The 16,072-nt window shown below is 37.2% G+C and overlaps 1 protein-coding gene across 6 annotated transcripts in view; it reads left to right on the forward strand.

Annotated features, from left to right (window-relative positions):
- The window catches only part of SEC22A (SEC22 homolog A, vesicle trafficking protein), an 87,991-nt gene that overhangs the window by 39,319 nt on the left and 32,600 nt on the right, over positions 1-16,072 (forward strand). For all 6 annotated transcript variants that reach the window (XM_004036190.5, XM_063704111.1, XM_063704110.1 and 3 more), the window contains exon 5: positions 5,150-5,265. In XM_004036190.5, the coding sequence (XP_004036238.1) occupies positions 5,150-5,265 (116 nt within the window). The remainder of the gene's footprint in view (positions 1-5,149; positions 5,266-16,072) is intronic.

Consider the following 16,072-nt stretch of genomic DNA (forward strand, 5'->3'; position numbering starts at 1 on the left):
CTCCACATCTTCACCAACATTTAGTGTTGTTAGTCTTTTTACTTTTATGCTGTACTTTAAAAAAAAAAAAACTTCACAAAACCCTAAATTTAGGGTTTAAACTGATAGAAACACTTCTGTCAGTTTCTTTGACACTTGTATATTTTTCATCTATTTTATCATTTTCTAGATAATTTGTCAGTTGCCTGAAAATGCTGCTCTGTTTTGGCTGGTGCCCACAAGCCAAATAGATTTACTAATCTCTCTTTCTTACACACACACACACATACACACACATACATCCCCTTCATAATCCAACAAGTATTTATCATTTTTTTTCTCTAAAGTATTATGCTAAATTTTGTGGAGGCATTTTTTAGAAATACAGTAAACACATTAACTGTACTCAGAATGAGAAAGGGAAATACAATCCAATAAGTAAAACACAAAGTAGAATGTGATACATGCTCCAAAAGAGGTAAGAAGGAAGACTCAGGTCTTGGAGCCTTGAAGGATATGCATGATTTTTACAGGTGGTGATGATAAAGGGCCTCACTGATGAAAAGAATAGTGTGTTTTTGTGCCAGACTGTTAGTCTCATTCAGTCATACTTCAGTAATAAATTAGGCTCATTTAGATGGAACTGACTTGAAATTTCTCTCTTATCTTCCACAGTCTGTTTCCCTAGGCATTTTGGGCATCTTTGAGATTTCGAATGGTATCATCTCTTTGAATCGTCATAAGGACTATTCTGGGACTTTGCTTCATCAATTATTTTTCCTTTTTCTTGATTCTTCTATTTCATCTTCACTGAATTATTTCATTCCACCTATGTATGTATTCAAGTCTTCCTCCCTCCCTCCAACACTGTAAGAGAAAAAAGAATTATTTTCTCAATCCTATTATCTCTGTTAAGCTTTCATCCTGTTTTTCTCTCCTTTAACTTCAGTAGTATTCACTTAATGCTTCCACCTCTTAACATCGCCAGTTGTTCAACCTCTTGCAATCTGAATTTGATAAGGAAAATGTGGTTCATATACACAATGGAGTACTGTTCATCCATGAAAAAGATGAGATTCAGTCATTCGCAACAACATGGAGGGAACTGGAGATCATTAAGTAAAATAAGCCAGGCACAGAAAGACAAACATTGCATGTTCTCACTTATTTGTGAGATCTAAAAAGCCCTCAACCACTTTTCTGGAAAAAAAAAAAAAATTTAAGGAGAATCCTAGCATCTCCTGTTCAGTAAGTCTAATACTTTTTACTTTAAGGTCAGATTTTTTTTTGGCCTATCTATAGGCACTGTTAGCCATATCTTTCTTCTTGATGGTCTCTCCTTCCTAGGTTTCGCTTGATTCTCCTGCATCTGCCTTCCCTGACTCTTCTTCCATCCCTTACTGACAGTGTTTACCAAGGATTTCCCTTGGCCTGCTTCTTTCTTTGACGCTCATTTAAACCTTTCCCTTCAGTTGCAGACCTCGTCTGCTTCTCCAGCTCTGCTGCTATTCCATTCTTCAGTTGCTTGTTAAACACGGCCCACCATCACCTCAAATATGATGTTAAAATGTCCCCATTTTTTATCAAACTTAAGTTTCTTCCTATGGATCTGTTGCTCAGTACTCTCATCTTTCCGATCACCTAGAGGTAAAACCTCAACATTTCTTTGAATTTTTTTCCCCTTTTGTTTGCCACATCTAATTAGTTGCCAAGTCTAATAATTTTAACCTCCATGACATCTTACTTCTTTTTCCCCATTTCTTTTTTTTTTTTTTTAATTTTAGCTTTATTCTTTAATGAACTCCCAAGCACTCAGATTCCCATTTCTACTGTGACTATTCTGATTCAGGCCCTGATTTCAGTCAGTCTTTTGCAGTGACTCTCCCACAAACTTCCTAATGTAGAACTGTAGAAAGAGCATGGGCTCTGCAGTCAGATAGACCTAAGTGCTAATTGTGAAGATGGCCCTTCTGGCTGTCTGACTTATAGAAAATAATTTAATCTTAATTTACAGATGAGAAAGTTTAGGCACAGAAAAATTAGTCATTTCAGTTCAGTCACAGAGAAGTTAGTCATTTCTACCTCATGAAGTATGCCATTCTGAAGGGTAAATGAGACAATGTGTGCTTAGTGAGAAGGTACTCAGAAAAATATTATTTCTCCCTCCCTTACTTTTGATCTCTTTACAACCCATTAATAGATTAATCTTCTTTAAGTATAACCTTCATCATATGAGAATCTTGTTCTTCAGTGGTTCCCCATTGTCTAATTTTCCATAATTCTTAGCCTAGAATTGTATACTATCAATTTGTGTCCACCTTCCTTTCTGACCTTATTTCTCCCCACTTGTCACAAACATCGCTTTGAGCCAAACCAAACCACTAGCAATGCCCTATAGCAGAATGGCTGAGAACATGAATTCCAGAATCATCTAAATCCCAGTTCACGTACTTACTTTGTGCCCATGAGCAAATTATTTAATGTCCCTAAACCTTTCCTATTCTGGGCGGGGGCGTGGAGGGGTGGGAGGGGCGGCGCGGGACGGAAAACCAGGATAATTATAGTGCCTACTGCATTGGGTTGTTGGAAGGATAAAGTGAGACCAGGTATATAAAGCACTTGGTGCCTGGCGTGTTGAGAGCAGTCACTGTTGGTAGAAGTAGTAGTTGTTGATGCTGTTGTTACTCGTTTCTCCCATTTCCATCTCCATCACATTCACATTCTTTTCTCTGCATGGAATGCATTTCTTCCCCTTTGTACCTGACTACATTTTATCTGTCTTCAAAGCTCTTTCCTGGTTCTAGACCACCCTCCCCCTACTTTATCTTTCCACTTCATCATTCCTTGCCTCTTTTAGCTTGGAATGCTTATTACTTTCATATACTTATCTGTTTTATCTCTTTTATGAAAGACTAGAAGTGCCTTGAGGGCAGAATATGTAATTCAATTTTTGTATCTTCTAAAGCATAGCATCTTACACAGAACCATGCCAGAAAGTATTTACTGAATAAATATATTAATTTACTGTAACCAATAGCTCTTTGGTTCCTTTGGTTCTAAGGGGTTTATTCTTACTTCTTTAGGAACTTTTGCAGAGTCCCCATAAACCATTGGTACATTTTCAGAAACATTTAATTTTGTTATCAACATGCCATCCTTGGGTTCAAGAAGACTAAAGAAAAGACTTTATAGGAGAAGGCAATAATAACAAAAGCAAAACAAAAACTGACCAGGTGACACTGCTTTGGATTCAGCAAAATTATTGTTTTTCTACACTGCCTCTCATTTGTTATTGTTACAGATACTCTACACCGAATATTATAGTACCTAGAATGGTGCCAAATTAAGCATTTTTGATAATAGTGGATCTAAAATCTGTTTTACTGAAGTAAAAAAAAATAGCATAAATAGTTAATACATTAAAATGTGATTAAATATCTAGTTCAGTTTGTTAAAATGAGAAATTATTAAGGAGTGTCACCTTCTTATGTTGTGGGCAGATGGAGTATTCTCTTGATAACTTCTCAAGGTACAAGCCACAGAACCTGGGAAGTGGGTGGGGGTGGAAGTGGGGGAATCTCTAGAATTTCTTCCCCACAGTGATTTGGCACAATGCCAGCTGTCCTTCAGCAAAGGTGTACTGTGTTCTTGTTAAAGGAGACTTATGCTTTTTAAAGGCTTTTATGCCTTTAAATGTATAGACGAATTAAATAGATTTTTAAATCGTGAAATTTTTTTTCTTTACTGATATAACACTTGGAAGCAATATTGAATAGTGACATTTAATTTTCTGTTGTCATATTAAAATATCAAGGAAATTGATTGAGAGCAGGCAGCTTGGGCACCAGAGAAGTTTAAGAAAATGTTATATAAGCACTTTCTGCTGAACTTGGGGAATAAATACTTTTTTGTGATATGTAGATTCTTGTGTTTTTATAACTGTTTAGGGAAGATGTTCTGCTATAATGGCTGAATATAAGTTGCAGAGATTTAAACCCGCCCTTATATTAATGTTCCACCTCATTAACTTAATTGTTAGGGTGTTTACACTTCAGTGATTTAAATAAAATACTCTAAATGTGATTCTGTTGTCTTTCCCTCTGTCTCCCGTTTGAGGTCTAGATGATTATGTATTTAGTTTTGTGTTTTCATGTAGACCCTGTTGTTAATTCTATTAAGCGTAAGATGATGATGAAGGGAAGCTATTGTATAACTTTTGTGCTGCTGAAGCCCTGGAAGATAGGGGAATGTATTTATGAAAATAAAATGATCACTTATTCAGCTGGTGTTTTGTCATTTTTACCTTCCAGTGTTATTCAGAGGACCAGGAACTTCATAGCTATAAGACTCCATTCTGTTTTGGAGTTCAGATTGCTGATTATATATGAGCTTTCACACGTATCCAGTAATATTTATAGCCCTAGAACCCAGATAAGGCAAAGTTTTGCTTAAAAGTAAGCTATGTTTGTACTTAAAAATGTTTCCTAAGTATTTTCAGAAAAAGTAGGATTATGCAATGAATTTCCAAGCAAAGTCACCTTTACAAATACTTTCACCTACTTGCAAATAGTAGACATATTTATGCAGTAAGGTTTTTTCTAAATGATTTGCTGCCAGTTGTGAGCATCCCTTAGCACTGTCTATCCCAAATGCAAGTTACATGTCTTTGTTAAAAACATAGAGAAAGGCTAGATGCAATGTCTCATGCCTGTAATACCAGCACTTTGGGAGGCCAAGGTCAGAGGATCACTTGAGGCCGGGAGTTCAAGACCAGCTTGGGCAACATAGTGAGACTCTGTCTCTACAAAAAATTCAAGAAAAAATTAGCCAGGCATGGTGGCACATGCCTGTAATCGTAGATAGTCGGGAATCTGAGGCACGAGGGTCGCTTGAGCCCTTGAGTTTGAGGCTTGTAGCAAGCTGTGATTGTGACCCTGTCTCAAAAAAAAAAAAAAGAGAAAAATAAGTTAATTTTTCAGGGAAATGAAGCTTTTATGTTGTCAAGCATTTTTCATTTTATAACAGTATTTAATTGTGAATATATGGTGTTAAATAATTCTATGAAGTATCTGCTTGACCCATTTAAGTTGAGCAGTGAATTTCTGTTTTACCTAAGTTCATCTTTGTGAGGTATTGGTGTTCATTTCTAACTATTTCTTTTATTTTCCAGCTCACCAGCGACTGGAACCAGCAACTCTGTCAGGGATTGTAGGATTTATCCTTAGTCTTTTATGTGGAGCTCTGAATTTAATTCGAGGCTTTCATGCTATAGAAAGTCTCCTGCAGGTACTGTGCTATTTTTGCAATTTCAGGTAACTGTGCCTGTTCATTCTACTGGTTACATAATTGATTTGAATTGGATTGGGTATTAGTATAATTTACAGTGCATACTCAAAATCTATGTTTTTTTATATCTGCTTTAGCCTCCTTCTAAAAACACTGGTTGTCTTCTTTGATTCCATCGGCACATGTTTATCATCTGCTCTTTAGGAGGCACTATTTCTAGGCACCCTGGGGACCCCAAGATGTGTGTGACATAGGCCTTGCAGTCTCATAACTGAAAGTTGAACTGGGGAGGCAAGGAAGTAATTGCCAAATACACAGAGTTGGGAAGGGGGAGAGGTCAGTATAATCAGGACTGGAGAAGGAAGGTTTTGTGGAGGAGAGTTGAACTGGTCCTGGAAAGATCTGATCAGACAGAGAGCAGTGGAAGAATGAAGAGGGCACACGTGGGCTGTGTTTATTCCACTTCTGTGTATTCCCTACTTAGTTCATCTGCTTCTTTTTCTTTTTTTGTTAGTGGCTTCTTAAAACTTGAGCTTCCTAGAAAACCACAAATTTATTCAGATATTGCTAGCTATTTCATTTTCAAGTGGAGTTCCTTTCAGAAGCTATAGCTATCAGAATATACTAATTTTTTCTCTTATGCTTTTTGTAAACTTTCTGAAATTTTTTTTAAGTTTAGCACATTTGAGACTGCACAGCTTTCCTTTCCCTTATTTCTATTCACTTTCTCTGAAGAACTCTTGACACTCTCACATTATGAATCAGTCCTCTTTTTTTGGTCAGCATTAAGTACAGAATACCATTTGTAAAAATCCACTGAGCACACTTTATATTCTGTTTTTAAATTTCTGTTAGTTTGGGGAACCCTCAGAGGGTATCTTTCTGCATCTGTTTAGCCATGTAAAGCCAACAGCAGATGACATCACAGGTTCCAGCAGCAGAGCTGTTCCTAAAGGAGATGGACAGGACTTCTTATGACTTCTTAGTTCCTCTTCCAAACACCCTTTGCCTTCAGGTTAAAGCTCCTCTCCCCTTTTAGGCACAGGACAGCCGGCTGCTGTCCCTCAGCCTTTCTGTTTCCTGTCCCCACGCCAGATCAGATTTATTCCAGCAGGAGTTCAGTTTTCAGCTGTTTAGATGACCTAACAAAAAGAAGAAACAAAGACAATTTGGAGACTGCTGATAGAAAAAGCTTATAAATAAGATACTCCTTTTTTTTGTACTCAACATAGTAGTAGTTATGTAACAGTATATAACAGTAGTATAGGGATATGAAGAGTTGTTGGTGAAGCAGGCTTGGGCTTGGGTGGAGAAAATCTTGACCCCCACAGAGCTTCACTATCTTTGACTTATAAAACAGTATACAAGTTATGGAACCTGGGGCTTAGACTGCATTACCTTTAAGTTAAAATTCAGACAAGGCTATTGTATTTCACAAAACCAGTTTAAGGGAACAGTACTTTATTTCAGGCACTCAGATATTATATCCCTCCTCTTGAGCTGATTTCTTTTTTTCTCCTCTGATATAAAACTTAAAAACTGAGGAAAGTAGTATAAATTACAGCTTTCTTGCTTTTGAGATACTGCAACAGGCTAAAACCTACCTGGTTTCCTAATTGTTCCTTGTCTTCCCTCTGATCAGTAATGTCTCTGGCTCATTGCAGTTGATAGAGTTTTAGGTTTCAGAAGAACAATAATCTTATTAAACTAATTACCACTTAAGTGTAACTGACTGATAGCTCTGAGATTTCTCAGCCTATTATACATTTTAAAAAGACAGCTTTACAGACCATGAATATAGATACAAAATCCTCAACAAAATACTATCAAATTGTATCCAACAATGTGCAGAAATAATTAACACCACAACCAGGTGGAATTTATCCCAGGTATGCGGGGCTAGTCACCCTTAGAAGCCAATTAATCCATCACATCAACAGGCTAAAGAAGAAAAATCACGTGATCATATCAGTAGGTACAGAAAAAGCATTTGACAAAATCCAAACCCCATCCATCATAAAAACTTGGAGCAAACTAGGAATAAAGGGAAACATCCTCAATTTGATAAAGAACATCTATTGAAAGAACGTACAGCTAACATCATCTTTAATGATGAGAAACTAGATGCTTCTCCCTAAGACCAGGAACAGGGCAAGGATGTCCCCACTTACCACTCTGTCCAGCATCATACTGGAAGTTCTAATTGATGCAATAAGATGAGAATAGGAAATAAAAGATATACAGATTAGGAAGGAAAAAATAAAGCTGTCTTTGTTCACAGATGACATGACTAAGTAGGATATTGTTAATTCTCTTTGTATGTAGAATATGCCCAAAATCAACAACAATAGCAAAAACCTGGGATTAATAAGTAATTATAGCAAGATTGCAGGATATGAGGTTAATATACAAAACTCAATTGCTTTACTATATACCTACAAAGAATTAAAATTTGAAATTAAAAATATAATACCATTTACAGTGACACCAAACTAAAAGAGACACTTCAGAGTAAATCTAACAATGTATATACAAGATCTTTATGAGGAAAATGATAAAACTCTGATCAAATAAATCAAAGAAGATCTAAATAAATGGAGAGATATTCCATGTTTATAGACAGGAAGACTCAATATTGTTTAGGTGTCATTTCTTCCCAACTTGGTCTATAGATTCAATACAATCCCAATCAAAATTTCAAGTTATTTGATGGATATTAACAGTGATTCTAAAGTTCATATGGAAAAGCAAGGATGCGGTGTATAGGGAAAAACAGACTGTTTGCTTCTGTACTCTCACGATTCTCAATACTTCCAGAACTTCATTTTTGACACCAGATGTGTGGGAGGTTTTCTCATATCAACATATTCCCCAGTACCAGCTAGGTGTCCCTTAATTCAAATCACTTTTAACACTATCTGCCTGGAGTTAACCCAGATGTCACAGGTAAAGAGTTCAGTCCCACAAGAATGCCCCCACCTCAGATGCTAGTTGCAAGTTCAGGTTGTCACCAATTGGAAGTTCCCACAATCCCCTCCTTGGATTCAATAATCTACTAGAATGGTACACAGAACTCACGGAAATATGTTTACTGGTTTATTATAAAGGAAATTACAAAGAATAAAGGTGAATAGCCATGAAGAGGTACATAGGGGAAGGTCTGAAAGAGTCCTGAGCACAGGAACTTCTGTCCTCATGGAGTTGGAGTTTGTCACCTTCCTGGCACATGGCACCCACCCAGAAGCTCTGTGAACCCCATCTTTTAGGGATTTTTATGGAGGGTTCTTCATGTAGGCATGATTGATTATTAATTCATTCTCTAGTTTCTCTCCCCTCCCCGGAGGGTGGGAGTAGGACTTAAAGTTATTAGCTTCTAATCATGGCTTGGTCTTTGTGGTAACCAGCCCCCATCTAGGATCTCACCAAGAATTGCCTGATTAGAATAAAAGATGCTCTTATTACCTGGGAAATTCCAAGTGATTTAGGAGTTCTGTGTCAGATACTGTTTTTTTTATCATATGTGTATATATATATATATATATATATATATATATATATATATATATATGTATTTGAGATGGAGTCTCATCCTGTCGCCCAGGCTGGAGTGCAATGGCATGGTTTCGGCTCACTGCAGCCTCTGCCTCCCAGGTTCAAGCGATTCTCCTGCCTCAGCTTTCTGAGTAGCTGGGATTACAGATGTGCATCACCATGCCTAGCTAATTTTGTATTTTTAGTAGAGATGGGGTTTAACCATGTTGGTCAGGCTGGTCTCGAACTCCTGACCTCTAGTGATCCGCCCACCTTGGCCTCCCAAAGTGCTGGGATTACAGGTGTGAGCCACCTCGCCCAGCCTCAGATGCTCTTATCACTCAAGAAATTACAAAGGTTTCAGTAGCTCTGTGTCAACACCAGGGTCAATGACCAAATATAGGGAACAAAACAAAAAAGACCAAATATGGAAACAAGAGTCTCCTAGCATGTTTATTTACAAGGGTTTTAGGAGCTCTGTGTCAGGAATCGGGCAGAGGAGAGAAGAAAAATATATGGAACTCTCTGCTTAATTTTCTGTAGACCTAAAACTGCTCTTAAAAAGTCTATTTTAAAAATACATCATTAAAACACAGACTTTCTCCATAATAAGAAGTTGGAGGGGCTGGGCACGGTGGCTCGCACTTGTAATCCCAGTACTTTGGGAGGCCGAGGCAGATGGATCACGAGGTCAAGAGCTCGAGACCATCCCGGCCAACATGGTGAAACCCCGTCTCTACTAAAAATACAAAAATTAGCTGGGTGTGGTGGCGCACGCCTATAGTCCCAGCTATTCGGGAGGCTGAGGCAGGAGAATTGCTTGAACCTGGAAGGTGGAGGTTGCAGTGAGCCAAGATCGTGCCACTGCACTCCAGCCTGGGGACAAAGTGAGACTCCGTCTCAAAAAAAAAAAAAGAAGTTGGAGGAAAACTGGAAAGGGAGGAATGTTCTCACTCTGGGCTTTGATATTCTTTAGTTAGGTGTTGCTCCATTTGGCAGTTACAGTAGAACCTGTTGTGCCTAGCCCACTCTTAGGAAGCAGTGGATTGGGCCTTCTCTTCCTATGGAGGGACGAGTCTTCCTCTGCACACAGGCCAGGTGAGGATAGTAGATCCCCAGCCATAATGGAGCCTGAAATCAGGAATTCATGTTTCAAGGTTACATGTACAAATGTATGCCCTCTCAGAACAATGGCCATTTTGAGAAAGCCAGTGAGAGACAGCCAGACCAGGTCCTCTGGCCTAGCACCCACCATTCCCTGCCAGCTCAGCCCAAGTGTCCTCACCTAGGATAGCTTGATGGAATAACAATGTATTTTAATTTGCATAAAGAAACTGGAAAGATAAGAGACTAATGAACATGTTAGGAACTGGACAGATGGAAAATTGAGGGGGAATGAGACTTTTCCTGGTATATATTTACGTGTATCTTTTTATATGTTATTTTTTATTTTTGAATCATGAATATTTGACTCACATTTTAAATAAATATTTATTAGCACCTGTTATGTAAGCAGAAAGAAAGACAACTTTTGTTAACTTAATTAGTAGATTTTTAAGCAACAAACATTTCAAGAAAGTAAAGGTAAATATTTTTTGTGGGGGAGCCTGAATATTTTGCAGGGCATTGCAACTTCTTCCTGCCCCATGTTAGATTTCAGTTTCCCTAGAAACTTAAAGAGATTTTTTTGTTTTTTTGTTTATTTAAAACAGTTCATCACAACTATGGTGGTGGAGTGTGAAAGAAGCATGGGGTATAAATTATGAATGGGGAAAAGGTTAGAGTGGTCTTTTTTATTAGTAGGTCATTTATAATTTGGGAACTCTGTGTGTAGGCTTGTATGTTTCTGATGGTTGATACAGAATCCTTTCTTTTGTCTTAGACTAAATTACTCTAACATTTCTTACTTACCTGATCCAGGGAACTGTAAATTGGTTCATACGGGATTCTTAGCCATCTGGAAAATGAGGGCATTGGTACCTGCCTCTGTGTTCCCTTAGCACTTAAAGTCTTTGTTCTGCCATAGCCCACCTGAAATATTCCACATACACTCATTTAGTAGTTGAGGTTCCTGAGAGAGTGATTCTAAGAGGAGCAAGGAAACAACAGAATGCAAAGTTGGGGATAATGTAGTCCACAAGTAGTTTGTCATTCATAGGTAATTTTAAAAGATTTTCCAGCAAATTCTGATCCTCTCACCTAAATGAAAATCAGTACCTTTGCAAATCCACTTGACCAAAGTAGAAACTCCCATTGTTCCAGTTATCGAGGACTTTATATCTGCATTGAGTACAATGTTCTGGTAAGTGACTGGTGCTTGGGAATATTTTTCCTTTCCTTTTCCCACTGTGAAGATAAATGAAGGAGCACTATATAGTGTTAGAATTATCTGCTTTGTAAAGATTCTGTGTCCTAAAAGATGGAATGGATGATAAATGAACAAAAGGAGAAAATGAAGTGTCAGAATGTAAATGGACACAATGATAAACTTTAGAGCTTTAAACCAGATAGGTTCAGGAGTGCAAACTAGAGTAATTTTCCGAGTACATCCTTAGCCCGACTTAACCTGAAAGAAAATACATACAAAATTGGGAACCTGAGGCCTCTTACTTTTAATTTTCCCTTATTGAAGTCTGTTTTATCATTGTTCACAACTTGTATTGGATAAAATATCCTTTTTATTTTCACTAAAGCCATTAGTCTTAAGACATACTCTTAGCCTTCTTTCTGGTTGATCATTACATTTTACATTAGGAATAATCTCAAATGTCACTCTAGATAATTTTTGGTTAGTAAAAGTAGAACTTTCTGAGGTAGTCTGCTCTGAAGACTTGAGTGCAAATCCCAGGACACAGGACTTAAAGTTTTATCTATTTTGAAGTTACCTACAGTGGTGTTATTCATATCACAATGGTGATAGAGGAGGGGGAAGGGCAGTACCCCAGATTGAGTGGGCTTACTGCTTCTCTGATACTTGATTTAAGAGCAAAGGACTTATTTGGGAATTATAATTTTAGATCTGACTGAAAATATGTAGTGTATTTCCTGAGTTTGAGTAATATATAGACATTAAAGCTTACTTTTTTAAAGCCATGAATTCTAAACACTCTTTCTGAATGCTAAAAATGACTGCTACATTTATCTCTAGTATCTTGAGGCTCATTTAAATTTGAGGACCCACATGAATCAACATTCTTGCATGTTATTAATGGTGTTTGAAGATTCAGCACAAGTTTGTTTCTTCCAGATTATTAACTGCCTCATAGGGTGATAGCAAGGGATTTATTCAAATATGTAGCACTGAAGTTTTTCTTGGTATCTAAGTTTAAACTGGGGAGGCTTAGGATGGGTATAGTTTTTTTAAGTTCATAAGTTTATTTTGGTGTCCACAGTAATATATAAATTAGATTATTTTCACTTCTTAACTTTGCTCTGAGTTTAGAGATGGTAATAAGTTTTTTGTGAATTGATACCTTATGAAGGCATAAGCTTTTATCACATTGGCTTATATTACATGTATTTCTTTAAGGCTCAACCTTGAAACAATTACATTAATTAGGCTAATACCAACCTGGAAGTAATTTGCATATGGCACATTAGAAAAAAAAATGGAATCTTTTGATATCTCAGTAGAAATGCTGACCTGGAAGTTAAGATACCTGGGTCCCATCTGCCAGTAACTTTGTGACCCTGCATGGGTTATTTTACCTTCTTGTATCTCATCTTGCAATTCTGCAAGATGAAGGTTTTAGACTACATAAGCCCAGGGACCATTTCTTAGGTCTTAGGACAGACAGTCTAAGATTTCTCTGATTCTAAAATTGTTTGTAAAAGCTTCTACAAAGCAGAAGTCATCAACTTGCTTTTATTTCTTATCTTCTTTCCCATAGACTTGTTGATGCCTTTTAAAGAAATTATGTCCCTGCTGGCCAGGCACGGTGGCTCACGCTTGTAATCCCAGCACTTTGGGAGGCCAAGGCAGGTGGATCACGAGGTCAGGAGTTCGAGACCAGCCTGGCCAAGAGACCAGCCTGGCCAATATGGTGAAACCCCATCTCTACTAAAAATACAAAAATTAACTGGGCGCGGTGGCAGGTGCCTATAATCCCAGTTACTCGGCAGGCTGAGGCAGGAGAATAGCTTGAACCTGGGAGGCGGAGGTTGTAGTGAGCCGAAGATTGTGCCATTGCACTCTAGCCTGGGCGACAGAGCAAGACTCCATCTCAAAAAAGAAAAAAAAAAAGAAAGAAAGAAATTATGTCCCTGCTAATACTTAACAGAACTTTTTCATTTATTTAGTGACATATCTATGCTAAGGTGTGGTGCCTACTTTCTTTCAAAAGAAATAAAAGCATTTTTTCTGATTATATGCTAATTCATTGTTAAAGAATCAGGAGATCATACAAGACAGTGCCATAAAATAGAAGATAATAAAGGTTAAATAACATTAAAAAGTGGAGAAAGAAAAAAGTTATAAAAAAATAAAAATAACAAAAAGTTGGGGGAAATGTATAAAGAATAAAATAAAAATTATCACCAAATTTTCATACATGTACATGTATCCATTATGTCCTTTTTTCACTTAATATTAAAAAGTAAATATTCCCTAATTATTATAAACATTTTAATAGTATCCTCCTAATACATTGTGTGGCTATTATATGAGGCTTTTGTTTACCTTCATCCTCATCTTTTTTTTTTCTTAAAGAGGCAGGGTCTCGCTGTGTTGGCCAGGTTGGTCTTAAACTCCTGGCCTCAAGTAATTCTCCCACCTTGGCCTCCCAAAGTGCCAAGATCATAGCATGAGCCACTGCGCCTGACCCCATCCTCATCTTTAAAAGAAAATGTCCTTTATTTGTTTTCAGAGCAATACATTGGTACTCTAGTATCCCCTAAAGGTGAATAGTGACATTCATAAAAATTTGTATTGGAACTCCTTACCTCTGCCCTCTTCTTCCTCTCCTCTGCCTTCCTTCCTGTCTCTGTTTCCCCACCTCTGTCCACTCCCACTTTTGTCCTTGTTCCTAACCTCTGCCCACCTTCCAACCTCTGGCTATTCCTTCACCTACATTTCATCTGCTGCTTCCCTACTGGCTCGTTTCCCTCAGCCCTGCTGTTCTTTAAAAAACAAACAATAACAAAACCAAAAAAGCTTCTTTACATATGCTCTCTTTTAATTTTTTGAGAGAGTAGACTACATTTGTTGTCTTGCTCCTTTACCCTCTATTTCTTTTCTTTTCTTTTCTTTTTTATTGTACTTCAAGTTCTAGGGTACATGTGCACAACGTGCAGGTTTGTTACATATGTACACATGTGCGATGTTGGTGTGCTGCACCCATTAACTCGTCATTTACATTAGGTATATCTCCTAATGCTATCCCTCCCCCCTCACCCCACCCCACAACAGACCCCAGTGTATGATATTCCCCTTCCTGTGTCCAAGTGTTCTCATTGTTCAGTTCCCACCTATGAGTCTTAGTCTACTACGATCTCTTTTCTGCTCCTGTAATTCTCTCAGATATCCACCATTAAGCTCACCAGTATCCTTTCAATTGCCAAATACAGCAGAAACTCTTTAGAGTCTTATTTTATGTACCCTCTCTGCCTCATCTGTCATTATGTTTTTCCTTTTAAACATTTCCTTGTTTAATTTCAAAAAATGAATTTTATTTCAGGAAACATAGACACAAGTCACTGTTAATAGTTTAATGTATTTACATTTTTCTTCATGAAAAATCTCTCATCTGTTCATTTTTATGAAACTGTTTTCTCCCGTTTTGTTTTGTTTTGTTTTGTTTCCTTTCCCTCTTTCTCTTCCTATTCCTCAGTTTATTTGATACACTTTTTTCCTCCACCTGTCCTTTACATAGGGGCATTCTCCAGTATTCTGTCCTTGGCTTTATATTCTTCCAACTCCATGCCCTCTTCTTGGTTACTTTCATAATGGCCTTTTTGAAAAAATACACGTACATTTATACATACATACACACACACACACACACAGTAAAATATGCACATAAAAATTTCAAAGCCTATAAGAGTTGATATTTTCACAGAAAAGTAATTGCCTCCCAACTTTCTTCCTCAGAGTCATCCTTCTAGGGAGATTATGTGCCTATGCTAGTATATAGGTATTTATATATTTACTTATGCAATTATTCTTTTAAAAATTTTTATGAAAATGATAGCATACTCAATACTAATTTGCATCTTTTTAAGTCTAAAAATATGTAGGAGTTTATTTCACATCAGTACACGGAGATCTATTCTTTTTAGTGGCCGCATGACTTTTTATTAAATATTTGCGTTTTCCTTTTGCTGCACCACATAACATCTTATTTTGAAAGAATTCAAACTTATAGAGAAGTTTAAAGAACAGCAGAATTAACATCCACCCCATACACCTACCTACCATTTTACTTTCTTCTTTCTTTTTTTTTTTTTACTGAGTCATTTCAAAGTTAATACTGTAGGTATCATCTCAGTTTATTCCAAAATTGAATTCAATATGTATGTCTTAAGGGCTAAGATATTCTTTTACATAATCATAATACCTTAATCATACCAAAGAATTTAACATTAGTATAGTATTACCTAATAGAAAATCTGTATTCAAATTTCCATAGTTGCCCCCAGAATGTTCTATATAGTGTTTTGTTCCTCTCTCTAATCTAGGAGCTAATCAAGAATTGAGATTTTTACTTGGTTGTCATAGGCCTTTCATTTAACTACTATTAAAATAGAAGACTGCCAAGTTAGATCTCTGGATCAAACTCTTTCCTGAAGCAGACTGAAATATCTGCTAAATATAATTATTTGGATGTCCCACTAGCAGCTCCAGAATAGCATGTCCCACAGTGAGCTCAGTATTTTCTGCTCTTGAATTACTTTTCTTCCTATACGCCCAACTTAGTGCATGGTGTCATTCAAAAGTTGCCTAAACAAGAAGCCTCTGAGTCACCTTAATCTCCTCCCTCTTTGACACTGTACGCACTACTTCCTTTGCCCTTTGATTCTCTTCCTACCTTGCCTACCTGGTTCAGCCTTTAAGACCCAGGTTAAGCTTTACTCCCTCTAGGAAGTCTTCCCTGGCCTTTCTTTTTTCTCTGTGCAGAATTAGATGTGTCTCCATTGTGCTCCCTTAGTATCCTCTACACACACCTGTGCCATCAGTTATCACTTTGGGTGGTAATTATTGACTTACGTATCTGCCTTAATTAGAGTGACCTCCTTAAGTTGGTGTGGACTTAACTCTTCTTTTTCTTTCCTTTTTTTT

Source organism: Gorilla gorilla, chromosome 2, assembly GCF_029281585.2.
Source record: "Gorilla gorilla gorilla isolate KB3781 chromosome 2, NHGRI_mGorGor1-v2.1_pri, whole genome shotgun sequence".
Classification (NCBI taxonomy): Eukaryota; Metazoa; Chordata; class Mammalia; order Primates; family Hominidae; genus Gorilla; species Gorilla gorilla.